At 37.0% G+C, this 27,823-nt stretch overlaps 1 protein-coding gene across 1 annotated transcript in view; it reads right to left on the bottom strand.

Annotated features, from left to right (window-relative positions):
- Positions 1-12,505: 12,505 nt before the first annotated feature.
- PROS1 (protein S) overlaps positions 12,506-27,823 on the bottom strand; it is a 77,625-nt gene continuing 62,307 nt past the window's right edge. Inside the window, exons 11-15 of the mRNA XM_037059002.1 lie at positions 24,370-24,537; positions 22,910-23,078; positions 19,267-19,415; positions 17,042-17,267; positions 12,506-12,847 (exon numbers count right to left, since the gene is read on the bottom strand). Of these exons, the coding sequence (XP_036914897.1) occupies positions 12,687-12,847; positions 17,042-17,267; positions 19,267-19,415; positions 22,910-23,078; positions 24,370-24,537 (873 nt within the window). The 3' untranslated portion in view covers positions 12,506-12,686. The remainder of the gene's footprint in view (positions 12,848-17,041; positions 17,268-19,266; positions 19,416-22,909; positions 23,079-24,369; positions 24,538-27,823) is intronic.

Raw genomic sequence — 27,823 nt, 5'->3', positions numbered from 1 at the left:
CAGTCACACAGCTAGTAACCTGGAAGGGAAACGTAGGTCTCTGTTTAGCAAAGCCCATATCATTTCTACTCCACCACACCATTTACCCTGCGTAACGTCTTTTTTCCACAGTGCCAACCAACAATCCTATTTCTAAATCAGTTCTATTTCTAAATCAGTTCAGCTCGTTTTACAACTTCAGCTGCCTCAGCTTCACTTCCTTCCTTTTCAGAAGTCCTCCTTAAGGTGTTACAGTGTTAACCTAAGACGTCTCATGAAGAGTGAAGAGCATATCACATGTACATATACTCCATTTCATGCCTTGTCCAGTTTCACAGAACATGCACACAACTTCCTCCGTGGGGGATAATGAACCCTCATTTGGTTCCATGTGAGAACTTCCAAGCAAGCTTAACTCTTCCTGCCTCTGGAGTGAATTAAGTGCAATTAGATAACAGGCAGCAGAATATACCAAATAATCTCTTATTCTACTGTGGTTATATTTTTAAGAAAATTAACTGGGTAAAACTTAAGCCACTGAATAACGTTGAAGATGAAGGATAGTTCTTGATTTTCCTTGGTGAAAACGGGAAATTAAATGTGACTTCACCTCACTGAAGCTTTGTATCAAAGATTACTGCTTAGGGATAGACCATACAATAGGAAAACTACCTCCTTATGGGAAGTCAGAAAAATAACAGTGTACACTTTAAAAGGTTAATTCGAATACACTCACAGATTATCAAACACCACACATTTGTCATTGACTACACAGACTACACATTCACTACTGTGTTAAATAATTTAAACTTAATTCAGCACAACATGCCTGAACTAAATGTCTTATTATGACTCAGGCACTGTGTTTGATTCTGAGGTCACCACTATGAGTCGTCCATGGGTCTTGATCACAAATAAAGAACTTATAATCTTGTGATCACATAATTAAGTCCTTATTGATTCAAGCATATAAATTTATATATTATGTATGTGTATATAATATATTGAGTACATTCTTGTAGGAACTGGGGGTCCAAGTTGAGAAAAGATACCATAGCTGCTTTAATAGTATACATTACTTAGTAGGGAAGATGGATCTTAACAAATGGATAATCATTACAAATATGTAACACAATGAATAAAAGAAACAGGGTGCAATGAAGCATATAATAGGGGAAATTATCTGTCAGGGAGGGAGGGCAAGAAAGGTTTTCCTGAAGAAATGATGAGGTGGATAGTTGATGTCAGAGTTGGGGTGAGTTAAGTGGGGCTGGTGGATTTCCAGAATGTAGGAATAACTGGGGCTAAAGTCCTGTCATTTACGAAGCTGAGTAATGTCCAACTAAAGTGACTTGAAAGCAAACAAGGAGGGAATGGAAATTATGAAATTAGACTGGTAATGTGGGCCAGACCGTGTAGAGAGTAGAATGCTAAGTTAATAACCTTGATCTTCCTCTAAGAACCATGGAAGGCACTGAAGAGATTTCATACAGAGAGTTTTGGCCAGATAACTCTGGTGTAGTAAGGAGAATGGGTGGAAATGAGCAAACACTGAGAAAGATCCACAGAATGAAAATGACTGTAGCAGTTCCAGTGGGAGGTGGCCAGGGCCAGGAGTAGAGGTGCTAAAGACGGACAGAAATAGACACATTTGAAATGTGTTTAGGAGCTGCTATCAACAGAAATACACAAGAGCATAAAAATGTTTGGCCAGAATACAGATGGAATAAGTCATTCTTTCTAGGAATAAAAAGGAAAGCCTTGACAGAAATAGTATTAAATGCGGGCTTGAACAATGAATGAAAGTTTGCCAGAGAGCAAGTGAGGGAATGGTAGTTTATGCAAAGAAAACTGCACAAACCAGTGGAAGCTTAAAATGAAGGCTCTTTAAAGCAGAAACTCTTCCTGCTGCATTTTTTTCTGCCCTCAGCACTTATCACAATGCCTGTCATAACGAAGCTGTTCAGGAAATGAACGTTCAGAAAGTAAGTGCACCCACTGTAGCTGAACTGTGCAGTGCGTAGAAGAAATCCAATATAGAGAATAACAGTGGAAACCCGAGCAAGTAGAAGATGAGTTTGAATTTCCTCTTTTCAGCAACGGACAGTCAGAGACAGTTTTAAGGCACAAAAATAACTTCATGGATCTTTCTTTTTAAAATATAAGAATAACCAAAAAAGGAAGGAATATAAGGAGATTAGAAAGTTGAGGCAGAAAGACATTTAAGAGGCAAATGCAATAAATCTAGTGAGAGAATATGCGCTGAGGGCAGGAGCACTGCTTGTAGTAATCTAGAAAAGGTAAATATATCCAAAAAATACTTGGCGGCACAGGTTACCAACAATGTGGAGGGAATGGGAAAAGAGCACACGAGACAGGAGAGACCCTGAGCGGGAGAAACGGGGCTTTCCCTCTGCACTGAGGAAGAAGGGCTGGACAGGGGCAGAGATCACGATAGGCTGTGGGGTCCCTGTTTTCCAATAGAATTCAGACAGTAAGTCATCTAGTGAGGGCTAAAGCACAGGGCACAGCTCAGGTATGATGATATGATAAAAGTTTGTTAAATTTATGGAAAAGCAGTCACATAAGAGAGAAGTCCATGAATTAGAGAGTACATTGTGAATTCACTAAATGCCACCACAGGTGGCTTTAAAAACTGGCTAATTGTATGTTGTGTAATTATATGTTACTTCAATTTTTATTGTTGTTGAGTTAAAGTTGTCCCCATGTTTTACTTTGATTTAAAAATAAAAGAGGGGAGCAAACGTGAGAGCCTGGACAGCGCGCAATCCCAGGGAGTATGAGGAACAGGGAGGGAGACAGGAGGGTTCTCAAAAGCCGAAACACGTCCCTCCGTGTGCGCTCCATTCTGTTTTTACTTTCCTGACAGGGGACAAATTGCAGCTGAATATGGGTTTGTCTTCAAAGGCAGACAGAGAGAAAAGGCAGAATTGCAGGCAAAAATATAAAATATACTAAAGGAAACAAGGTAGTTGGCTAGTGGGCCTTTATGTCAGAAGAGGGGAAATAGGTCTGTTTAATGTAAATAATAGGAAGTTTTTTTTTTCTTTGTGACTGAGTAGAATTTGAGTTATTCCCAAGGATGTCAAAGTAACGATGAAACACTCCTTTGTAAGAGTATTTAAAAGAACGACATGTCCAGGTTGATACAAAATTGAGGATTTCCTTTGAGACAGTTCTGTCAAGATTTGTGGATGGGGGCTGTTCTACGGTAATATGAGTCATCTGTTCTGCCTGGGACATGAAATTCCAAGAATGAGCAGGAAAACAGAATGGATTTTTGCATGTCAATACGTTCCTTACACATTAATATCTCTTCATAGTGCCAAGGCCTTTTACCCCAAATCATCCTGTTGTGGACTTGAGCAGGGACAGCCTTTCTTGATTCATTATAGACAGAACACAAACACAAACATCCTCAGTGTTGCCCTTTCTGTCCCGCAAGGTTCTGCTCTAAATACCAGTACTAAAATCTTCATTGTCGAATTATTCTCTCTTCTAAATGAGATGATGATGTAGTATAATACAACTCCTCTCAGCATACGAAGAAAAGGGCCCACTAAAACTCTGACACCCCACTCCTGTTCACCTTATTCCTTATGCTCTCTTTGATTTGCACTAGTGCCTCATGATTTTAATGAGCCCAGATTTTTTTTCAAGTAGCCATGAGGTCATTGGCACTTTAGGAAGAAATGAGGTTGTCCAGAAGCAGCTGTGGATAAAAAGAATGATAGGCATTTGCCCTATACATAAATATGTGCAACCTAGTTGAAGACGAAGTAAAGCAAGTGCATATAAACAATAACATTTATTTATTTACTCAACAAATAAGTATAGCTTATTAAATGTCAGGGGTACAGATAATGTCCCTCCTGTCATAAAAATTACAGTCTGTGGAAAGACACTTTGCAAATAAACAGTATACATTGAAGCTACATGCATATGTTTCAAGGTGATAAAGGTGGGGAGGGCTTGATTAGTCAAATGAAAAACTGGCCAAAGCAAGAGGAAGACACGTGGATTAAATGGTACCTATAAAGGCCCACTAAGTAACTGATCTAAAGAGGGAGAGATAATGTCTGGGGACAGGAGGAGGGGGAAAGATTATGAAGGACCTTGGAAACCTTCTAGAGAATATAAGAATAAAGCAAAGTAATTAATGGCCAAGGAAGTAATCTGTTAAAATGAGTTTAAACAACAGACCTCACCTTTCTTGTCTACAGTGAAGATTGGGTCTTTGTCCTATGACTGGAGGATTTTGTGGGTGAGAAGTAGTCAGGGAAAGGAACTGAGGACTTTTAACAATTTGCCACATTTGTCCCTAGTTGCCACGGGTTTCAGTTATATTCTAAACTGAAAGCATATGAGGACTGTCCAGAAGGTATCCAGCCAAGTAATATGAAAAGTAGAGACAGTTATTGAAGAAGATACAAGAAATATTATACATAGGACAATGAGGCTTCATTCTGATTCAAAGTAGGCACCTTGGGACCTCAGGTAGTTTAAATCATCATCAGCTGCTTTGTCCTATTTTTGTGAATCTCATCCACCATCTAAAATCTCTTCCCTTTTAAAGGTGATTTTAGTTTTGGGAAAAGCCAGAAGTCACAGGGCACCAAATCTGGGCTGTAGAGGGGCTGAGTCACTTGGGTCATTTGTTGTTTCACCAAAAAATCTCTGCATGAGATGTGATGCACGAGCAGGCATGTTATTGTGATAAAGCTGCCAATCACCAGTTGCCCATAGCTGCAGCTTTCTGAATCATCCACATAGTTTCTGCAGAAGAATGTTCAAGCTTAAAGCAAAATTTGATGCAGATTCATTGTGCTACTCACTCAGTCATTTTGAATGTGACAGCCACACAGTACACATGCTCACTCAATGGCATCTACCACTCCCCAATGACTAGCACAGTGAGGTTGTCATTGTTCACATATAGGCATTCCAGTCCACTCTCCTTGGGTGACAGGTTACATTGATGTTGTGTAAACCATTATCGGTATATTAACAATGGCTGTCCTTCTTCCAGACAGACCTCTAAATGGAGAGAAAGTGGATTCAAAGTGCTACTTTTAAATTTAAGTTAAAAACAAAATCAAAAGGTACCTAATCCTATTGTTGAATTTGGAATAACTCATAATAAATATTTTAAGTTTATTTTATTGATTATGCTATTACCGTTGTCCCATCCCCCCTTTATTCCCCTCTGCTCTTCCTTCGCAACCTCCAACCCTCCCCCTTAGTTCATGGGTCACACATATAAGTTCTCTGGCTTCTCCATGTCCTATACTATTCTTAACCTCCTCCTGTCTATTTTGTATACTTGATGTACTTCATTATGCTATACTTTATTATGCAATTAATAGAGCTAAATATTTCTCATGTTTGAAATATCACTGAGTAGTCCCATGAATGCAAATAATAGAGAATCCTGAGGAAAATTTTGAAATATATGTTCTCTTCCTGACTTCACCTCAACACGGTCATCAAGCCACTTTTCTAATTCTAATAGCCTGACATTTTCTAGTTTCTACTTAGGCACACCAAATGTAAATCATAATAAAGTAGACAGAAACTACTTTCAGAAACACAGCTTTATCAATTTAAACTGATATTTTTTCTTATTTAATATTTGAGTAGTTTAGTATCTCCCATTTTACTCAACCAAAGAGGTCTTACATTTGTATATAATACAATGAATTTTAAAAGTTAAAAAACAGAACAGAGCATTAAATAATAACTGCCTATATAATTGACTAGATCACAAAAATAATTTTTATTTGAATGAATTTTTGGTTTACAAATAGAGCAAAGTTGAATATAAAATTCAAGAGGCTTTTTAAAAACTTTTTAAACTCCATGATCAGGTCTCTGAAAGTTGTAAAGAACCAAGATATATTGATGCTCTTAAGTAATTTCTACAGGAAGCAACAAAGATATTTTAGTGCTTTCAGAGGAAATGCACCTAAACTAATTATGCTAGTTAATTATTTTCTAGATTCCTTACCTTCCCCCTCACATAATTTATGAGAGTCGGAACTATGTGTTTTGTTAAATGAAAATTAAGATGAGTACTTGGTTGGATAGCATGTCTATTCTTGTATCATAATAAATCAGAATGTATGTTCTAGTGATGCTGGTAAAATTTGCACTGGTGAGAGCATATAGCATACACACATCTTTAAATTTTACCTTTTAGGTTTTTAAATTTTACCTTTTTTCTGAAACAGATCCTCCTCTCACAGCCATTAGAAGAAATGAAAACCCCCGGGGACTGACTCCAGTGACACCGGCTTTACACTCTCCAGCAGCTACTTGGCCAAGGGCTCCACCCGCAGGGCATGGATCATCAACTCATTCAGTCCTGTGGTTGCCACCCTTACCTTGATTGAACTAGCTGAGCAAACTCTTCTTTCTGCCTCTCTATACAGAGTTGGGCAAAAGTAGGTTTACAGTTGTGAGTACACCCAACAGAGTTTATTCTTGCATTGTTATTTATTAATTATTGTATTATTTTCCATACAAACTGTAAACCTACTTTTGCATACATACACTGCATTTCTCTTTTTCCCTCTTTTCTCAGTTTCTATGTCTCTAATTACACATCTTTTTTGCTTTCTTTTGTTTCTTTTTTTTTTGCTTTTTCCTGCTCTTTCCAGACACATTTTTTAATTTAATTCTCTATCTGCCTCTCCTTATATTTCTGCCAGAGCTCTTTCCCTCTTTCTTTCTGTTTATATTTGCTGTTTCTTCCTGTCTCACACTTTCTCTCTCTCTGCTTAGCTCATCTTCCTTTCCTCTATGTAATATTTTTCTCTATTTCCATTCTCATTTGGTCTTCTTTCCACTTCTTTCTTTCTCCCTTTATTCTTTTATTTTTCTTTTTTCACTTTTGGGCTTTTCTTTTAGATATCTATCTCTACTTCATTATCTGTGTATCTTTTTAATCTCTCTTTTCTGATCTCAACTTGTCACTACCTACTCCTATCTAAGTGTCTACAGGAGCAGATAATTCATTTCCCTTTGTGTTTTTTATTTCTTCCTTATCCTCTTCACCCAGTATGTTCTTATATTTTTTGCTTCTTCTCTTCTCTTTCATTATCGTTCTGCATCTTACCAAACCCCTTACTAAATCTTTGTTTTCATAGACTTTCTTTCCTTCATTGTCTTTTTCTCTCCTCTGGTTTGTACACACACACTCCTGTCCCTCTCTATCCTTTTCTTTTACCTCTATGTTTCACTCCCTTTTTTGCTTTGTCTGTCCTTTTGTTGTCTACACATGCACACAGGAGTCAAAAGGGGAGGAGGAGGGGGTGCATGAGGCTAGAGCAGCAACTTTCTACCTTTTCCATCTTATCAGCACCCACAAACTAATTACTAAAATTCTGTGCACACAAAAAAATATTTTTTGCCTATCTGATAAAAAATTAGGTATAATTTTCATTGATCTACAAAAAATATATAATAGTAGTTACTAATGTTTTTGCTCTACACTGACTTTTTAAAGTCAGGTGACTTGACTTGTATAGAAGGATTTCCATTACCAAAAATTAACCAATCTGCTGCAATCTTATTTTGAGACATGACCAATAAAATGCATCTCTATTTTATGGATTATATATTTATGGTTCAAAACATGCCACTCACACCAGTTAGCGATTATTGTGTTGGCTGTTGTCATTTGACAACAAAGGGGAGAGAGGTCAGTGCCCTGAATAGTCAGGTATGTTTTAAAAATTTTTGCACCCATTGGAAATTGCAGGGCTAGTTACCCACATGTTGGATATGTGGCTTTTTACCTTGGATGCCTATGGGAATCTACTGATTTAGTTGCCGGGGAGGGAGCCAGTGAATCTAACAAGCATCGTGGGTGGAGACCCACTAGTTTAACGATGAAAGCCCTGGAAAGCCAGTATTAATTGTATGTACTTCATGCAATAATCAATACAAAAACAAAGGAGCTTTTGAAGATTGTAGTGTAATAAGATCTTTGTGTGAGAGATCATCTGAAAACATTGAGAGAAACAGGACTTGCAAGCAGAGAAACTAATGTAAATTTATATCTATCTTATGGAGCCTAATTCAAATAACACTTTGCTAAGCTTCCATTCAAAATCCACTTATTCTTCCCATAACCTCCTGCAAATGTTTATTTCTGTGCTGCACCCCTTATCAATGTCAAGCTCGTATTTTAATCACTTGTACATTTGTCTGCTTTTCCCTAGACTGCAAATATGTTGGTGGCAGAACTAGGGCACTTTCCCCAGTTTTCTTTTTTAAAATCTTTATCGTATTTTTTATTATCATTTATCCCTCTACCCTCATCCACCCCCTACCATCACCACACTGCCATCCATGTGCACGAGCCCTTTTTTGTTTGATCCCTCCACCCTGTAACCACATCCCTCCCACAGCTGGCAGCCTATTCTCTGTGAGTCTGTTTTGCTTATTTCGGTTTGTTCATTAGATTCCAAAGACGAGTGAAATTATGTAGTAATTTAATTGCACTCTGACTGGCTTATTTCACTTAGCATAATATTCTCTAGGTCCATCCATGCTGTCACAAAAGGTAAAATTTTCTTTTTTGTGGCCAAATGGTATTCCATTCTGTAAATGTCCCACAGGTGTTTCATCCACCCATGACTGAATGGGCTGCTTCCAAATGTTGGCTATTATCAATAATGCTGCAGTGAATATAAGGGTGCTCATATTCTTTCAAATTAGTGTTTCAGTTTTTCAGATAAATTCCCAGAAGTATAATTTGAGTTAAAAGGAAGTTCCTTTTTGATTTTTTGAGGTGACTCCATAGTGCTTTCTACAGTGGCTGCACCAGTCTGCATTCCCACCAACAGTGCAAAAGGGTTCCCTTCCCCCCTCAGCACTTGTTGGTTTTGATTTATTGATGATAGCCATTCTGGGGAGAGGTGATATCGCTCTGTGGTTTTAATTTGCATTTCTATGATGATTAGTGACATTGAGCATCTTTTCATATGTGTATTGACCACCTGTATGTACTCTTCGGAGAAGTGCCTATTCTGATCCTTTACCCAGTTTTTAACTGGATTGTTTGGCTTCTTGGTTTTGGATTTTTTTAAGTTCTTTATAAATGGTGGATATTAAGCCCTTATCAGATGTATGGTTAAATATGTTCTCCCATTTGGTGTTTTATTTTTCATTTTGTTGATAGTTTCCTTTGCCAGGCAAAAAATTTTTAGTTTGGTGTAGTCTCATTCATTTGTTGTTTTGTTTCCCTTACTGAGGCGATATTATCAGATAATAAATTGCTAAGAACAATGTCCAAGATTTTACTGTCTATGTATTTTTCTATGATTTTTATGGTTTCAGGTCTAACACGTAAATCTTTAATCCATTTTGAACTTATTCTCATTTGTGGCATAAGAAGGTGGTCTAGTTTCATTTTTGTGCATATATCTGTCCAATTTTCCCAACACCATTTATTGAATAAACTATTGTTAGCCCATTGTATGTTGTTGCTTCCTCTGTCAAATATTGACTATAGAATTGTGGGTTTATTTCAGGGCTTTCTATTTTGATCCACTGATCTGTGTGCCTGTTTTGATACCAGTAACATGTGTTTTGATTACTATGGCCTTACAGTATAATTTGATATTAGGTAGCATGATTCCTCCAACTTTGTTCTTTTATCTCAAGATTGCTGTTGCTATTCAGGGCATTTTGTGGTCCCATATAAAGTTTGAAATATTTGTTCTAGGTCTCTGAAATACATCATTGGAATCTTGATAGGAATTACACTGGATCTATATTGCTTTGTGTAGCAAGGACATTTTTATGAGGTTGATTCTTCCTATCCATGGACACAGTACGTGCTTCCACTTATCTGTATCATCTTCAATTTCTTTTTTATAGTGTTTCCTAATTTTACAAATACAGGGCTTTTACATTCCTTGGTTAGATTTATTCACAGGTATTCTATTCTTTTTGAAACAACTGTAAACAGGATTGTCTTCTTAATTTTATTTTCTGATGGTTCATTCTTAGCATATAAAAATGCAACTGTATTCTACATATTATTTTTATCCTGCTACTTTACTGAATTTATTTATACATCTAGTACCTTCCTGGTGGAATTTTTAGGGTTTTTCTATGTACAACATCATGTCATATGCAAATAATGACACTTTTCACTTCTTCCCTTCCAATTTGGATGCCTTTTATTTCTTCTTGTTTTTTGATTGCTACGCATAGGACTTCCAGTACTACATTCAATGAGAGAGGTGAAGGTGGGCATCCTGTCTTGTTTCTGATCTTAAGGGGAATGCTTGTGGTTTTCTGCCTGTTACATACAGCGCTAGCAGTGGGTTTGTCCTATACGACTTTTACTATGTTTAATATGTTCTCTCCATTTCCACTTTGCTCCAGCTTTTATCATAAATGGGTGCTGAATTTTATCAAATATTTTTGCATCTATTAATATGATCACATGGTTTTCATACTTCACTTTGTATATGTGGTGTATCACATTTATTGACTTGCAAATGTACCAACTCTGCATGCCAAGAATAAATTCCACTTATCATGGTATGTGACTTTGTTGATGTATTGCTGCATGTGGTTTGTGAATATTTTTGTTGAGGATTTCATCAAAAAGACCCATCTTTCATCAGGAATACTGGCCTATCATTTTATTTTTTTGTTGTGTCTTTTAGGATAATGCTGGCTTTGTAAAATGAGCTTGGGAGTCTCCCTGCCTCTTGAATAGTTTGAGAAGTGTTAGTTTTCAGAATGTTTTGTTAAATTCACCTGTGAAGCCATCCAGTCCAGGACTTTTGTTTGTTGAGAGGGTTTTTTTTTTATTACTGCCTTGATTTTACTAGGTGTAATCTGTCTATTTAGATTCTCTGATTCTTCCTGATTTATTTTTTGGAAGATTGTGTGTTTCTAGGAACTTATCTATTTTATCCAGGTGGTTCAATTTGTTGGTAAATAGTTGTTCATATTTTCTTACCATCCTTTGAATTACTTTGGTGTCAGTTGTTATTTCTCCTCTTTCATTTCTGATTTTATTTACTTGGGTCCTCTCTTGTTTTTTTCTTGATGAGTCTGATGAAAGGTTTGTCAATCTTTGTTTATCTTTTAAAGGATCAAGCTTTTGGATTCACTGATCTTTTATATCATTTTCTAGACTGTATTTCACCTATTTCTGCTCTGATCTTTATTATTTCCTTCCTTATATGCACTTTAGGCTTTGTTTGTTGTTCTTTCTCAAGTTCATGTAAGTGTAAAGTTAGATTGTTTATTTGAGCTTTTTCTTTTTTGATGAAAATAATACATTTTAATAATCCAATATTCTAATATGTGGAAATAAACATTCTATGAAATAAGGACATTTAATATCCATAAATATCTTTAAATATAAAAAAAGTGTTAAAATGAATTCATTGGTTGATTCTTTTATCTGCCCTAACTGGGGATGGAACCTGCAACCTTGGTGTATGGGGATGATGCTCTAACGAATTATGCTACCTGGCCAGGGCAGTAATTTTATGTTCTGTTCAAAGAGTTGATAAAAAATTGGTATTATTCATACAAATTTTTAAAACAACACCAATTTTTTATGCTTTATGTGATATAAAATATCTATAGTGGGAAAATTTTATTTTTTAAACTGTCAATAAATCACCCTAATTCCTAATGTGAATGGTAGGTTAGAAGTGATAAAACTGCTTATTTCAAAAACACAACATTAACTATGTCCCTCTGTTGTTACTCTTTCATTAAAATCTATTTTAGTTTTCATAGTTCGTCTTGTCCTTCAATAATCAGTAACCTTCTGGCAACTTACTCTGGTGATTAAAGTCGGAATCAAGGGGCTTCTTAGTTAGAAAACTAGGAGCTTTTCCATTATTCAGTCTCTCATTCATTCCCTCCATCATTAAGTTCTGCTATTCCTAATCTACAGCTGTGAGACCAAGCACAGCCACCTTTAAGGAATGTACCCAACTCAGTTTTCACACCCATCCCAACACAAGCTAGTATCTCATCCTCAGATAACCCAATTAGCAACAGGCAGGATTCACAAGTGATGTTGTCTTGAAAATTTGTCCCACTTGCTTTCTGATGCAGTAAAACTACTGGGTTCAAGAGTGAAGCCAGTGAAAAAGAGATGAAGCCAAAGCTGATAGCCCTGAGGAACTGTTTTGGAGTAAAACTTTAAGACCTTCCACTCAATTAAAATTAATAGGCCACTCTTTCTTCTGCTGTGTTCACTAGGAAAAAACAAAACAAATAAAATAGTATCTGCTATGATCAACAGTACTTAGTCACATGAACATTTGTTTAGGTTTATTTTCTTGCCTTCCAAGAAAAATAGATATTTAAACACCAGTTCCTGATAGTACAATTAAAATTTACTTTTATAAACATAAAAATGAAGAAATGTCATTTGTAGTAAAAAACTCAAATTAAAATTTTTTAGGCTTTACATTATTTAATTTCTATACAGCAACAGAGTTAAGAGTTTTTAAAGTGTGATTTGTATCACAAGAGAAGCTTGTTTTCTTGAAAAGGAACCTTTTTATAATTCCAAGGTCAAAGTACTATAAAATAATCAAGGTCTGCCCATCCATAAGTAAAACCCTTTAACTGTTATTAAAATATAAGTATAATTACACCCGGGAAGAAAATGTCAGTAGAGAAAAGATGACTTAAGGCCTCTTTTTGTTTTCCAAAGCTGACGGACATGAGTGAGCTCTGATATCATTGTGTTTAAAAGTGGCTTCGTCCAGATCCAGCTGCTGGCCATTAATGTTCACTTCCATACAGCCATTATAAAAGGCGTCCACTGGTGTGGCATTGAGTGGAATAACTGAGAGAAAGAATATGAAAATGTTAGCCCAAGAATTTTAGCATCTTATTTGCTTACAGGAATTGTTCAGACTTCTCATTTCTAACCAAAAGTTAATAATGTAATTTGCTTTAGTAAATTTATATTAAAACAATCCTACATGTATAAGGTACTGTATGTAGCACTGAATTCAGCACACGAGTTGCTGTGATTTCATAAACACAGTCAGTTCCACCCAAACCTAAGATAAACACACCTTTAAAAGAGAGAAATGAGCACATTCTTACTTAGGATATTCTACTTCATTATTGTTTCTTTAAATTTGAGCAATAGTTTAAGCATTGTTAAATCACTTTTCAACTCTAAATTATAGCTACGTACAAATCTTTTTTAAATGCCAAGAAAAATATATCTGTTATTATTACTGGAATAAAAGCAAATTTCTGTATTTTCCAAAGAAATAGTTTCTTGCTGAGCATACAGGGAATTCACTTTTATGTAATATTTGGTTCTAAAAAATAACAATTTTCATGATGCTTTGGTAAACAGTTTAGGCCCTTGGGACTTTCTACATTCTCATCAACTTAATTCTTAGGTAACACCCTCGGATTCCTAAGAACTACGGTTAATCTTAAAAACATCCATCCATCTGTGTCAATGTGTGTGTGTGTGTGTGTGTGTGTGTGTGTTTGGCATCTCTTCATGAATCTTAATTCCCAGTGAATATTCTCAGTCTTTCTTCTTCTTCTTCAGTACCTTATGCAAAAATATATAGTGTATACTTTAAATTTTCCACCTCTAAATTGACAATACAGTGAATAAAGTCCATGCTTTTCTGTGGGCTTATAGCATTTATTAAGAAACCCTTTCAAGTCTGGCTGAGCACTATAGATTATGCCATTATCTGATTTTTAATTTATAACATGCAATTTAACATGCCTATTTTGCATACCAATGCTAATTTACCCATCCCACAGTTTATACTCTTAATATCTCAATTTTCAATTCCCCTTCATTGTTCCTCACTCTTTGCCTAAGCTCATCTTGCCTGAAGTCAGTCTTCAGTGCTGTTGCCAAAGTCCTGGAACTGATACAGGGTGCAGCCAAAGGCGGGGGCCCAGAAAAGATTTGAAATGGTGTCCAGAACTCAAAGTGTACAGGAATATTGGAGGAAATATTAAGATGTCCTCACCAACCCCGCCAAGTGTCAGTTGGGGGAAGGGACAAATGGAGCAGGGCCATTGAGAGCTGTTTTGCATAGCAACAGTTTTGCAGCTAACCTCTGGTATGGTCATTTAACATATCTAGAACCTTTAACTGGTTGCATAGATATGTTAAATAGGTGTGGCCAAGTTTTGGGCCAGGGAGAAGTGAGTGGCAGCTACCCAGGCTGGAATTGGGGGCTGCTTCTCTGAGAGAGTGCCTGCGAGAGAGGCATGTGGCTTTAGCAGAGTGAGGACCCCCTCTTGGCCAGGTGAGGGGGAGAGCCACGCTGTTTTGGAAAGATGTAGACCCCTGTAGCCATTAGGAGGGAGAGACACGAGGTTTCAGCAGAGTGCAGACCCCCTCTTGGCCAGGTGAAAGGGAAAACCACATAGCTTTGCCAGAATGGAGATCCCTGCAGCTAGGTGAAGAAGAAAGACATGCGCTTTTGGTGGAGTGCGGCTTTGGCGTGCTCCCTTTGGCTGAGTGGCCTGGAAACCAGGAGAGACTTTGACTAGGACTTGGTACAAAGAACTCTTGCCAGTGAAAGGTGCCACATGACTTTGGATTAATTGGAGATCCTGCCTGGACAGGCAGGCGACACAGCTCACGTGCCAGTGACCTGAAAAATGGACGTGTGCTCTTTTCCTGATTGACGGTACCCGGAGTTGGGACAGTGGGAGAAGGGAGCGCTGTGTGTGTGTGTGTGTAGGTGTATACCCTTAAAGACTTTAATATTTTAAAGAAGGCATTAGGCCTGAATAGCATTAAATAAACATTTTGTTTCCTTTTCACTGGCATTGAGAGATGCCAGTAAATCTCTGGCATTGAGAGATGTCTTTCCAATTGGCGGCGGACAGAAGAGCCCTATAGATATTAGTGTATCGTCCTTGGGAGGGGCCCCTGTTTTCTGTAGCAGTTTTTGGCATCCCTCGGTGGGCCAAGTATTGCCCCCCCCCCCTCGGACCCTTTGTTCGGTAACAGAACCACTGATATTTTCATATTTTTACTTCTTTTTAACACTTTGGATGTTTGTTTGATGTCCTAAAATTGCATTCAAATAATTTGTGAATAAGATAGTAGGTGGGTTTCAATGTAGAACTTATTCATTTGAACTACAATTATAATTCCTAATACTTCATCATATAAACTTAACTAACTTCCTAATAATCAACCAACCTGCTAACTCCCTCTCTCTCTCTCTCTTTCTCCCTCTCAACTGTTAGAACCTCTTTATTCCTATTCCCCCAAAACCAAGATAAAAATTCCTTTTATGGACCCTGGCTGGTGTAGCTCACTGAATTGAGTGCGGGCCCGCAAACCAAACAACTGCAGTTCGATTCCCAGTCAGGGCACATGCTTGGGTTGCAGGCCAATTCCCAGCAGGGGACCCAGGACAGGCAACCATACATTGATATTTCTCTCCATCTCTCCTTACCTTCTCCTCTAAAGATAAATAAATAAATAAATCTTTTAAAAATTCCTTTTATGGGAAATGAAGACTGCTCAGTTCTAGTAATATAATGGTTACTACATGTCCAGACATCAAACTCAGAATTCTCCCCATAAGAATAACCTGCAAAGGTGTTTGAAAATTCTTCTAACAAACTTTCTGCCTCATTTTTTTGCCATTTAAATTAAAATATTTATACCAACTTCATGTTTTCCAATATTACATTAAAGTGAACCTGCTTTTCCTCCAGTTCTCTCCACCTTGGTTGGAAATCTCCAACCCCGTTACTGCGCATGCCAGACACCTAGGAGATCCCACACCTGCCTTTCAATCACTAAATCCCATCCAAATTTTGTTTTTCACATACATCTGCAATCAATTCACTGTATACCATCTCCACTATCATCATGCTAGTTGGGCACCTTCTTCGCCTGGAGACAATAACGGTACCTACCGCACAGGACTATTTTGAAAATTCAGTGAGTGGATACATTTGAAGCACCCTGCTTCCCAGATTATTTATTATGCACCAGTGGGTGGCAGTATAGTTGCTGCTGCTGTTATGAATACTGCTTCCGCACCTGGACTACTTCAGAGGCCCCGAGTCATCTTGTCACTTCCGCCGCCCAGCTGTCCATCTCCATCCATGACATGGCATGATTGTTTTTTTAAAACTCCTATATTGATACTATACAACCTCCTTGTCTAAAGCTTTTTAGTTATTTCCATAGCTGTTGAAATAAGACTTGGGACCCTGAACCGGGCCCAAACACCTCCTAAACCACCCTCAACCCCTCACCCAGTTCAGAGTCTCCCCCTGCACTGCCATTCCCCCCCCGCCCCCCACTCAACATGCTTTCACCATTCTGATCCATATACTCCTCAAGTAGGTCAACCCCTCTCCATTTTCCCCCCACACAGACCTTTTTACTCATGTATTAATGCCAATCCCCAGCCCTACCACCTGGTTAAATTCAATTAATCCTTCAAATATCTTAATCTTTTCTTTAGGGAGTTTGTTTCTGGCCTGCACAACCAGAACACTGCCCCATTTCAGGCTCTAGAAGCACCCCACATTTTTCCTTCACCGAAGCTATGGCAATTTTAATTTTTTAAAAAAGTTCCTAATTATGTGTTTAATGTCTGCCTCTGCCACTAGATTGTGAGAGCCGTAACAGCAGGAGCACATCTATTTGTTTATGACTGCATTCCTAGTTCCGGGGGCATAAGCTCCTCAGAAATAGTGGGTGCGTGATGATGGATGATGAACTGAAGAGTAGACACTGAATTCACAGGACTATTGTAAGGATGAAATGGAATAATACATTCTTTCTGGTGAGTGTAGTCAAACTCAGCAAAGTTTGGTTAGTTTCAGTTCATCACTAAAAATTTTTTTAAAGTACCAATAAAATGCCAATACAAACACTGGGGAAAAGAATAATTGATACTAGAATTTTGTTTTTCCTTCTGATGCCCTTTGCCTAAAATTACATATTTAAAATACTTTCAATTCGATTAAAAGTACACTTTCTAAAACGGATGGAAACATAAGCAGATACCTGGAAGGCCACCCAGGTAAGTGGCTACTGTTCCTTTCACGGCTTTCTCCAAGGTGTCAAATTGTCTTTGAAAATCTTCAGAGGAGATGATATCATCTTTAAGTGGGGTTGACAGCTCCAGTTTTTTGCTGTTGATTCTGAATTCCAGATGGGATTGTTGACTGGAACACAGACTTATGGCCTCTATTCGAGCTACTACCGTGTTTTCAATGGATACCAGGATATCCTGAGGAAAGGAAGACTCGGTGTAAGCAAGTACTGATGGCAATGCCTCTTAAGAGTGACTTAGAATTTTTGAAATTCAAAAACTACATTTCAATGAGAAAAAAAATGTACAACAGAGCCTCCAAGTTTAAATGGGAAAAATTACTATTATAAAAACCATAATTTTAGAATATACATTAGTGTTATAAACTTAAGGTTTAGCTAAGATGTAAATGTATGATGGTCACTGAAAATTCAATAAACAACACAGTTGTGACACCAACAATGGGACCCTCAAGCAGGGTCCCAAGCAATATTTTCCTTTCTGTGAGTCTTCCTAACTTCAAGTCTTACATATGAAAAAGAAAGAGATGAATCACTATTTGTTGGGAAGAAAAGACTTGAAAAATCTGAAGTGCTTTAGTAAGCATATGCCAGCAAGACTGAGAGAATTCTCGTGCCACCCACGCAAACCTACAGACGGACAAAGTACGTAAAGAAACTCAGAGACGAAAAAACCAGGGATCACCAGCAGGAAGTTACAGACAATTTATCAGAAGATTCTCAAAAGACAAAATGTATTCATTTTGCTGAACTTTTCAAATTACTGATGCACAAAATCACTCAACCTACTGAGAGTGATCTATGCATACAGCTTACATAATACAGAAAGGAAATGCAAACTATGAGAGAAAATGAAACCAAAACTAGGGAGATGAGGTGTTGTCCTGCTTCCCAGATGGTCGAAGGCAGTCTGAAGTGTTTACTTAGGAATCCAAGATACCTGCGTTCAGTGAAGTCTGTACATCACAAATGCTGGGTATTCCAGAAAACCTGTTACTGTGTTATATACTTTGTATCTATGAACTCATTAAGACTTGAAGATGACTGGATGAGAAAATGTTCCCAAATGGTCAGTAGTGTGTGGAATAATGTTATGAAACAAGGTACACAGACCTTGAGAAAGAAATCTGACTTGCAAAAGCAGAGGACTATGGACACAAACACAAAAAGATAAACATCAGAGACATGGCTAGCAGGAGTTAAGAACATTCACTGAATGACTGTGGTGTTAAAGATAGAAATTCCATTTTGTTTTTATAAACAAAACAAGCAAATAAAAAGCTTAAATTCTGATGTAGTAAACTCCTATGGTGGTAGATTGGAGATAATAACTCAGCAGGATCTATTTAGATTGCTTATGGTTAACAACCACAAACTCCTCCAAATCATCTTTTAAGTTACAGACAGCAAGCAGCATTTTCATTACTGCAGGCATCACTCAGTTATAGGTCTCTTTCTAAAAGCTACCAAGAGCATTCAAGCCTCCCTTGGCACAAATGCAAGCTTCCTGCTGTAACCTGCTGGAATCCACCGTCAATGACACATGGACAGAGCTATCATCCTCTAACGGAAAGATGAATAATACAGATCTGGTAACTCTCATGTTTCCTTTGAAGCAAGAGTTCTTCCTGTTCTTCCTCCTAATTTCAAATCAGAGTTGCCAGCAAGAAGCCAAGTGGACTGGTTTTAGTTTTCTCTGGTCTTTTCCAATTGACTCACGGGAGAAAAGATTAAGTGTGCCAGAAAGCACAAAATATAATAATTCGGCACTGAATATCTGAGAGCAGATTGTAGTCACACTCACTCGTATTGCGTTAGTACAAACTAATTCTCATGATACCTGGAGGATTCTGAGGAAGGGTGGATCCCTAGGCACTCTGAGAAGGCACCAAGCAGCCTGCGTGTGAGTCTGCCTGATCTTAACTACAGGTGCAACAAACTTTTCAATTTCTCTCCCTCACTTCTTGGCTCAGACCTGGGAATAGGCCAGCAAAAAAGTAACAGTAATGGACATAGTGAGTCCTTGATGATGTGGTAGAGAATGTATCAAACATTTTACATCAGTTATCTTGTTTAACCTTCATAATAGCACTTTGAGACAGCTGCTGCTATAATATCCATTTTGACATATTAAAAAAAAAGAAAACAAGGATCATGAAGGTTTAGAATAAAGTTACCTGAAGCTTTTCAGAGGAGGAGTCCACCAAGGAGAAGGCAAAGGGCACTGTGTCACCAGAAACCAAGGCAAACATAACGCCAGTACCCATGGATGGGCGAATATTCAAAGTCACATTTATTTGCCAAGGCTCAGGATTCGATACAGTATCTGTGTGGACAATAACACAAAATCAGAATCAAAGTACACCAGGAGGAACTATTACAATCTTATTAGTACTCAAAGCCATTTTTGTGTAATGCTAGAGATTTTAGTTCTTCCCTCTCCATGATCTATATGACCTAGGCAAAATAAAACAAAAGAAAAAATTAATGCAGGCAAGAAACCCATACATGGAGCCCCATCTTTCTGCTCTTCCTAGAATAGAATACTGGATTATGGTATTTAGGATTATTATGACTTTTCCCTGTTTGCCCTTTAACTGATCTTCCTCCTTCTGTGCATATTCACCAATGCGCAAATCTCAGAGCGGTTATATTTTAAAGAACACATTTAGAAGGAAGGTCAACAAATTTATTATAATGTTTCTGAAGGAAAATTTTGTTTTGGCTGCCATCATGACCCTGCCACTTCTCACCCATAAAGGGATCAGGGTAGAGCTACAGAAAGGAAAGATAGGATTTATATGCATAGAGGAGTTGAGTAGTTGGGTAGAGAAACACTCTTTAAGAAATACTGAAGTCAAAGGCTGACTTAGACATTTGAAGAGAAACGCTTCTCTGTGATTCTCTTGCCATAATACCTAACACCCTTTTTCTTAATGACCAGCTTAACTGTCCGCCACACTAGAATGCAAGCTCTCTGCATGTCTTTGTCATCGCTCTGTTGTCACAGAAGTCACGCGACAAGTATTTGTTGAATTAACATGTTCCCCAAATAGTTTGATTCCTAAAAATGTTAATTCGCAATCTGAATGAAGCCTTCCTCATTTCATATAAAGTAATATATAATAGTAACTGAGGGACTTTGAGAGGGTGACCAGGAATCAAAATGTGGGAAAATAGTTTTCCTTTGACAAGATGTTCTTCCTTTTAGCCACAACTAATGCTCTTACTTTTTTTTCATTATAACTGTCTAATTCCCACCCACAAGAAAGGATACATTTTATATTTAATCATTCTGAAGTAAATTTAGTGTAAGATATTAACAAAGTCAAACTGAAATGAATGTGCAAATGCACAGAAATTATAATGTAACATTAAATAGTAATTTAGAGGTAGGTCTCTTTCAAGTTATTTATAAAAAACTAATTACTTATTAAAATATTTTCAAATACAATATAACTTATTTTCACTTTTCCTAAGGGTTAGTCTCCTTTCAACAAATTGTTGTGGGTCAATTATTTTCCTATATTCAGTCATTAACCCAATATTAGACATTTTTAAAAATCCTTCATTTATAGAATGAAGTAAAAGTAAAGGCATCGTATTAATTTGTGTTAGGAAAACAGAAAGTACTAGTATAAAGCTCTTCCTTAAAACTTTAGTAAGCCTTTTTTAGGCTTACTACAAACACAGTTAATATATAATTTTTTTCTTACAACAGAGATATCAGACTAATACTAAGTTGACAACACAAACTCTTAGTAGCTCAAATAATAAACTCCTAAAACAGAAAAAGACAAAGATTTCAATAAAATAACTAATATATATCACATGAAGAGATATTCAACTTCAGTAGAAACTGGGATAACACTATTTAAAACTACATATAATATTTAATTTTTCAAATCTGCAGTTAAAAAGAAATGTCAAGCCTAATTCTATTTATTCTGTTGGTAGAAGTATAAATTGATAGAACATCTTTGGAAGAGAGTGTGATCAGAGTCTGATCAATGTAAGAATTATACATTTGCATAACCTCTGAGAGATGTAGCTCCGAAAATCTCTCCTACAGAATTGGTTAATAGTGGTACAAGGATGTATGTCCAAGGATATTCAGGGAAGTGTTATCTGAAAAAGTAAAAAGCCTAACTCCTGATGGTCAGTCACTTAGTCCGTAGAAAAATGGGAGGAGTACTGCTCCCACTCTTACAATCTCAAGGGCTCAATTATCTGCATAATCACAACTTTTCTCAGACTATCACAGAGCTAGGATTGAGGAGTAAGTAACTACAGAAACCTAAAGAAAGGTGCTTCCAAGGAGGGAGAGGATGAAAGTACTCACCCAAACAGACACTACATACTATACAATTTGGTGGGAAGAATTTAGGTAAAATTTTAGCAATTGCTAAAGTCCTAGTGGGAGCTGGTGTATTATAGAAGCTCTGGGAACTGCAGACACACGACAAATGCACACCCATTCCAAGCCTTTCTACACAGACCTTCCTGGGTGCTCCAGAGAAGAACTGGTGGCAAAGAGGAGCGGCAACTGGCAACCTGCAGGGAAAGGCACAAAGTCCCACCCACATCCTGCTCTGTCACTCACTCAAAACAAAAGCCTTAAAGCGTGGGGGAAGGGTAGCAAACCTGCCATATTTGGACCCATGGGAAGACCCACAGTACCTACAGATTAAGAAAACAAGAAACAACAACAACAACAACAAAATAATCTACCAAGAAAAAAGAACAGAAGAACACTTTGAATCCTAACCAGCAGACATCTGCCCGACTGGTGTGAAGGAGAGACAGACAATGAAGAGTCCACACCCTGAGACCCAGGAACACCTCACCTAAGACTGAGTCTGTACCAGAGCAATAGAGAATGCTCCTCCCACCAGTCTCAACTCCCAAACCCCTCTAATATGTCAAAGAATGTCAAATGTCAAAGAATAAGTAAGAACATTTTGCTGGGTGAGGCAAGCCCATAGAGAGGCACTTTCCTGACACATACCACAAAGAGAATACCCAAACTTTAGTATAGATCAGCTATTAAGAAAAATCCTCTGGCAAACCATCTGCTACCCTAAGCACAAGGTAATAGTAAAAGAATCTGAAGACTAGTCACAGAAACAAGGCCTAAGCCATTCAACTCTTGACTACATTGATTCTACACACCTAGCACGAGCAAAGGTGTGCTCACTTCCAGATCTAAATATTATGTATTTAGTCAGTCTCTCTACGCTTCTGCCCACCTTTAAAACAGAAATGATGTGATACGAAGGGAAGAAGGGGAAAAACCAACATATGGTCAAGAGACAAAGCAATCAGCCTGCTCAGGCTTAGATACAACATAGCTGTTGGAACCATCAGACAGGGAACTTCTTAAAATTTTGACTACTATGTTGAAGGTTCAGGTGGAAAAGCTGGGCAGCATGTATGAACAGATAAGAAATTTTGTGAAAGAGGTGGAAATTTTAAGAAAAGATCACATGGAAATGCTAGAAATGAAAACAAATCCTTTTGATACATTAATCAGTAGACTCAATACAACTGAGAAACTGCTGAACCTTCAAATGAATTTACCCAAAATTAATCAGGTTATGGGCCAATAATCTTTAAATAAAAACACATGCATATTCAACTATCCTCCCCCCAATATGCTGGGAAAATTTTATAAAATGCATGTAACAATATGAATAGGCCTAACACTGTGCCCGGCACAAAGTAGGTACTCACAGTATTTACTGAAGGAATTGATGCTGTTTGTCAGTGAATAAATTTAGTCATTAATGAGAACAGAAAGACAAAATAGAAATCACTCACAGTAATTCATGTTAAATTGAGCAACTCCAGAACCAGGGTAGTAAGAGCCCTTTTCCACAGTGATAAAACAATGTTTATTTTGTTTTTCTTGAATAACTTTCTCTACTCTTGAAGTTCCTTGATTCATCAAATTCCAGCCCCGTATACATCCATCTAGACGAGGATTAATCTAACAAAACAAAATATACAACAAGGAGTGCATTTTTAACTTCTAAGTCAGACTGATAATTGTTTAACTGATTATAGATACAGATTTTTGTTTAGAGGTGAAACCTTTTCTTGATGGTATTTTTAAATATTGTAAATGTTTTGAATTTTTTCTAAAATTTTATTTTCAAAATGTCCTTCAGATGGACCATCTTTCTCAGTAAAAGTAATTTAGGCCATCACAGGCCTCCACTAAGGTCTTAATAATTCTCAAAACCTCAAGCCCTACCTGCCTCCTGTACATCATTCAGGGGTAATTCTTCTGCTCTCGGGTTCCATATAGGCTTCTAGCTGTGGCCCTGGGCTCTCTGCTGCTTTTTGTTTTTCTTTCATTGCATTTACCGCACAGGCTTTTCTTGCTACCAGACTCAAGGCATCTTCAGGAACTAAAGTGTTTCCACCCTTCAGCCTACTCATGGCATCCCGTCAGACCGAAGACAAGTAGTAGCCATTTCATAAATCGTTGATTCTTTTTGAATAATTTATTTTACTGTTAAAATGGCTTGATTTTTCTATTTAAAAGGACAGGTATATTCACTCTGACATGGGTTCACTAATTCAGGTTCTATATCATATCACAGAACTCATTTGAGCTAAGGTAACCGTGAACTGCCGTGAGTGAAAGATGGGTATAAAATAGAAGATATTTAAGTTATATCAGCAGGTGCAATTGGCAGATGAAATATTTAAAGGACAGTGATTAGTCTTCTTCCTGAAAGCTATTCTACAGTTAGACAAATATCATATTCAGAAAATCATCTACTATATCTAACTTCAATTTATGACAGGCTACAATTATATTTTCAGTAAAAATTTCTTAAAAATAAAAAAATTTCCACATTATGTGCCATTCTCATCTCCAAAATTTAAGTCCTAAAATAGACCTAAGAAAGTTCTTTGACTGACTTTACAAAATAATGTATTTTTGGATTCAAATATATGTATTTATAAATTTAATGCCTAAGTATGGACTATTATGAGGTCAGCAGTGGATTGAACCTAAGAATTTATTTATTTTTTACTTCTCCACAGGTAATACTGGAGGGTTTAATGGGCTCAGAAATACTACACGCATTTTCTTATTTCCTCAAATAACTTCAAGGCCCACTCATGTTATTTTTCCATGTTCAGTTTAAGTTGTCATAGTTGGTATATTCAATAAAATAACGCCTTTTGACTTTTGTGATACTTTTACATCTACTACAGGCAAAAGGACTGTATCCACGATGCATGATAGCAGCGTGGATCATTACCGGTTTAATGAGTGTATCCTCCACCTTCCGAGGCAATCCTGCAAAGTATACTTTGGTTTCTACAGATCCATTTGTAGACTCAAAAAGGCTTTTCGGTATATTTATATTCATTGTGGCTTCTTTAGCTATTTTCACACTAATACTCCTTTCTAATTCTTCCACAGAGACCTAAAATTACAAAGACAGAGATTATCAAACAATTAAACATCATTGCATGCCATTTTAAATACTAAGTGTGAAAAACTCTGTTATTGTTCCAGTAAATAATTTTCCAAAGTAATCATTTCAATGTAATTATTAATTTGCTCCAATCCATTTGAAATGTCAAATAATTATAAAGGTGATAAAATGTGTTTTAGAGGAATAGTAACAGATTGAAAATTAAATGACTATATTTTAAAAAATTTTAAATCAATATTCTATTACATTTAAACATCCTATTATATGCCCTTCAAACCAGTATAGAATAAAATAGAGAGCTTTTTAAAAAGCAAGTCATTCTACAAACTCTTAAAAAAAATTTAAGTGCTCTTACTCGGTAATTGTCTGATAGTATACTATACAGAATCAGTCAATAATGTAAATAAATTCTTCATGTAAATGAAAAGAGACCAGTACATCTAGTATCCTGAATTATTTTATTATCTGAAAAATTATATTTTATTTCAACATTCAAAAGTAATTGAGGTTATTAGAAAGCACAACACATGAAATTAAACTGTTTTTTTTTTTCAAATTTTGAAAGTAGTTTGGGCCTCAAAATAAATATTGGTCGTGATAGTAAACAACAATAAAAAACCCTCCTATAAAGACAATTCAAAGAACCACTGTTGCAACCTCATATAAATCTGTAGCTCTCAACATGCAAATTCTTCACTTATTAACCACTTAATGGGAGCCAAACAATAGGCATGTTAAAGCACCACTGCAAGAAGAGGAAAACTATTCTCTACAGTAAAATAACTTTGGTGACATTTACAGTTTTAGGTGGAACACACTCTGTTTTTAATGTAGCCCTGATGACTATTCTGTCCTTGAAAGACATCCCTGATAGCCACTAGGACCTAAGAATGGCTTGGTTCTCCTACCTTCTCACCATTCCTTCTCATTCTCTTTGCTACATCTGCCTCTTCTTCTCAACCTCTATAAAAACTCCAGGGTTCCACCTCCAGACCTTTTTTCTTTAGCCATGCAAGTATTCCTAGATGGGTACTCTCTTGCCGAAGCCTCCGGCTCTTGGAAAATTTAGGGTGGGGATTACTCTTAGTTGTTACAATGAGTAGAAGGTGTAACATGGTGATATTGATTTAGTGACATTGTAACACATGAAGGATAGTCATGCAAAATAAAGAATACAATATCCAATATCCTGCAAATCTTCTGAATATCCCTACTGGATATTAATGCTTACAATTATTTCAGTTTGTGTATGTATACACACAAAATATTCACCATACTATTTTAGCATTTACTGATTTTTTTCAAGAATGTAACAGTCTTGCCCTGGCTGGTGTAGCTCAGTGGATTGAGCACGGGCCTGCGAACCACGGGATAGTGGTTCGATTCCCAGTCAGGGCACATGCCTGGGTTGCAGGCCAGTTCCCAGCAGGGGACACAGGAGAGGCAACCATACATTGATGGTTCTCTCCCTCTCTCCTTCCCTTCCTCTCTAAAGATAAATAAATAAAATCTTTTAAAAAAGAATGTAACAGTCTTGTAAACCAAGAACAGACTGATTTTGTTCTGTTTGGATCTTTACCAAGAGGTTTCTACCCTTTTCAAAAATTAGTATTACTGATGACAACCCCATTTATGCTCTTATGGTATTTTAGTTGCCAGTACAACAACCAGCATATGTCTGCATTTGTAGCTTTCACATTATTCCATGTACAGGAGCAAGATTTGACAAGTACTGTATTTGTACTGGAATATTTATATATATATATATATATTTTTTCAATGTATGGTTGCCTTTCATGTGTCCCCTGCTGGGAGTTGGCCTGCAGGGAACCAGCCTGCAACCCAGGCATGTGCCCTGGCTGGGAATCGAACCGCGATCCTCTGGTTCGCAGGCCCGCGCTCAATCCACTGAGCTACACCAACCAGGGCGGAATATTTATATATTGAAGTGTACACTATTTTCTTATAAAGTACTTTCCTTCATTTATATAATAATTAAAGTATTCTATAGGTTTTATATTAGGGGTATGCGAAGGTAGCTTACATTATTAATGCATTTCATTACAGGACAGTAAAGGAACATGATAAATATTTGGGCACTGAATGACAGAGTTTAGAACAGCAAGTTGACATACCCAATTTCATGGCCTTTACACCATTGTTTATGCTGAATATTCAAAAGTTTATGTCTATCTTGAAGGCCTGACCTTAAAAATATATCCAGAACCTGATCACTTATCACAACTCACACCACCAACAGTGCAATAAAAGTTGCCATTTTCATGCTACTGGATTATTGCCATGGTCTCCTCATCCCATGTCCTGTTCTACACTCACACTCTACTGCCTATTTTTCACAAAGCCATGAGGTACTGATCAGAATTACCTTTAAAAATGCAAATTACATGATATCACGTCTCAAATCATCCAAAATCTTTCCAGTCAGCATTAAAACCTAAGTCCTTATGATGTTCCCCAAGGCCCTAGCCTTATTATTCCAGATGACATTTCTGACCTCATTTTCTCCTACTCTCTTCCTGCCTCCCTCTACTGCACCTACACTGGCCTTTGTGTTGTTCCTCAAATGCAACAAACACTTCCTCTTGCTTTCCATGTGGCGTGGAATCACCTTCCCCCATATATTTCTCATGACTTTGCCCTCAAGTCTCTGGTCTGATGTAATCTCATCAGAGAGGCCTTTCTTGATTCCATATGCACGCTCACCATCACCACTCTCTATTGCCTGGCCTTTTCTTTTTCCTCATAGCATTCATCACTATTTGACACATCTATTTGTCCAGGTATTTCAAGTTTTCATCTCACCAACAGAATGAAAGCTCTGTAAGAGCAGTGACTTTGTTTTATTTATTACTGTATCCTTATCACCTAGAAGGAATAGCACATAAAAGTGCTCGATAATCATTTTGCTGAATGAATGAAATTATGATAGGAAGTATATATTTCCCACTAATATTAGGATTAAATCTAAATAGAAGATATAATAATCACTTATAAAGAATCAATATTTCTATGGGTTACAGCCATGCTAACTACTTAATAATTACACATTCTATTAATTTATCTGAGATATAAAACAATCAAAAGTTATATATTCTAATTTTAATTTCTTATTTTAAAGTATTTTATTTAAAACTTTAAAATAATTTAAAATTGGTAAAAGAACTGCTATATAGTAAATAGTCCATCTGATAGAGCAATTAACTTAACAACTCTGCTGATTAAAATGCTACTTAGACTTCCAGTCAAGATGGAG

The sequence above is a fragment of the Sturnira hondurensis genome, unplaced genomic scaffold (genome assembly GCF_014824575.4).
Source record: "Sturnira hondurensis isolate 20B ecotype Veracruz unplaced genomic scaffold, ASM1482457v3 Scaffold0010428, whole genome shotgun sequence".
Lineage (NCBI taxonomy): Eukaryota > Metazoa > Chordata > Mammalia > Chiroptera > Phyllostomidae > Sturnira > Sturnira hondurensis.
The sequence above is the reverse complement of the archived record's forward strand: the minus strand, read 5'-3'. Positions and strand labels throughout refer to the sequence as shown.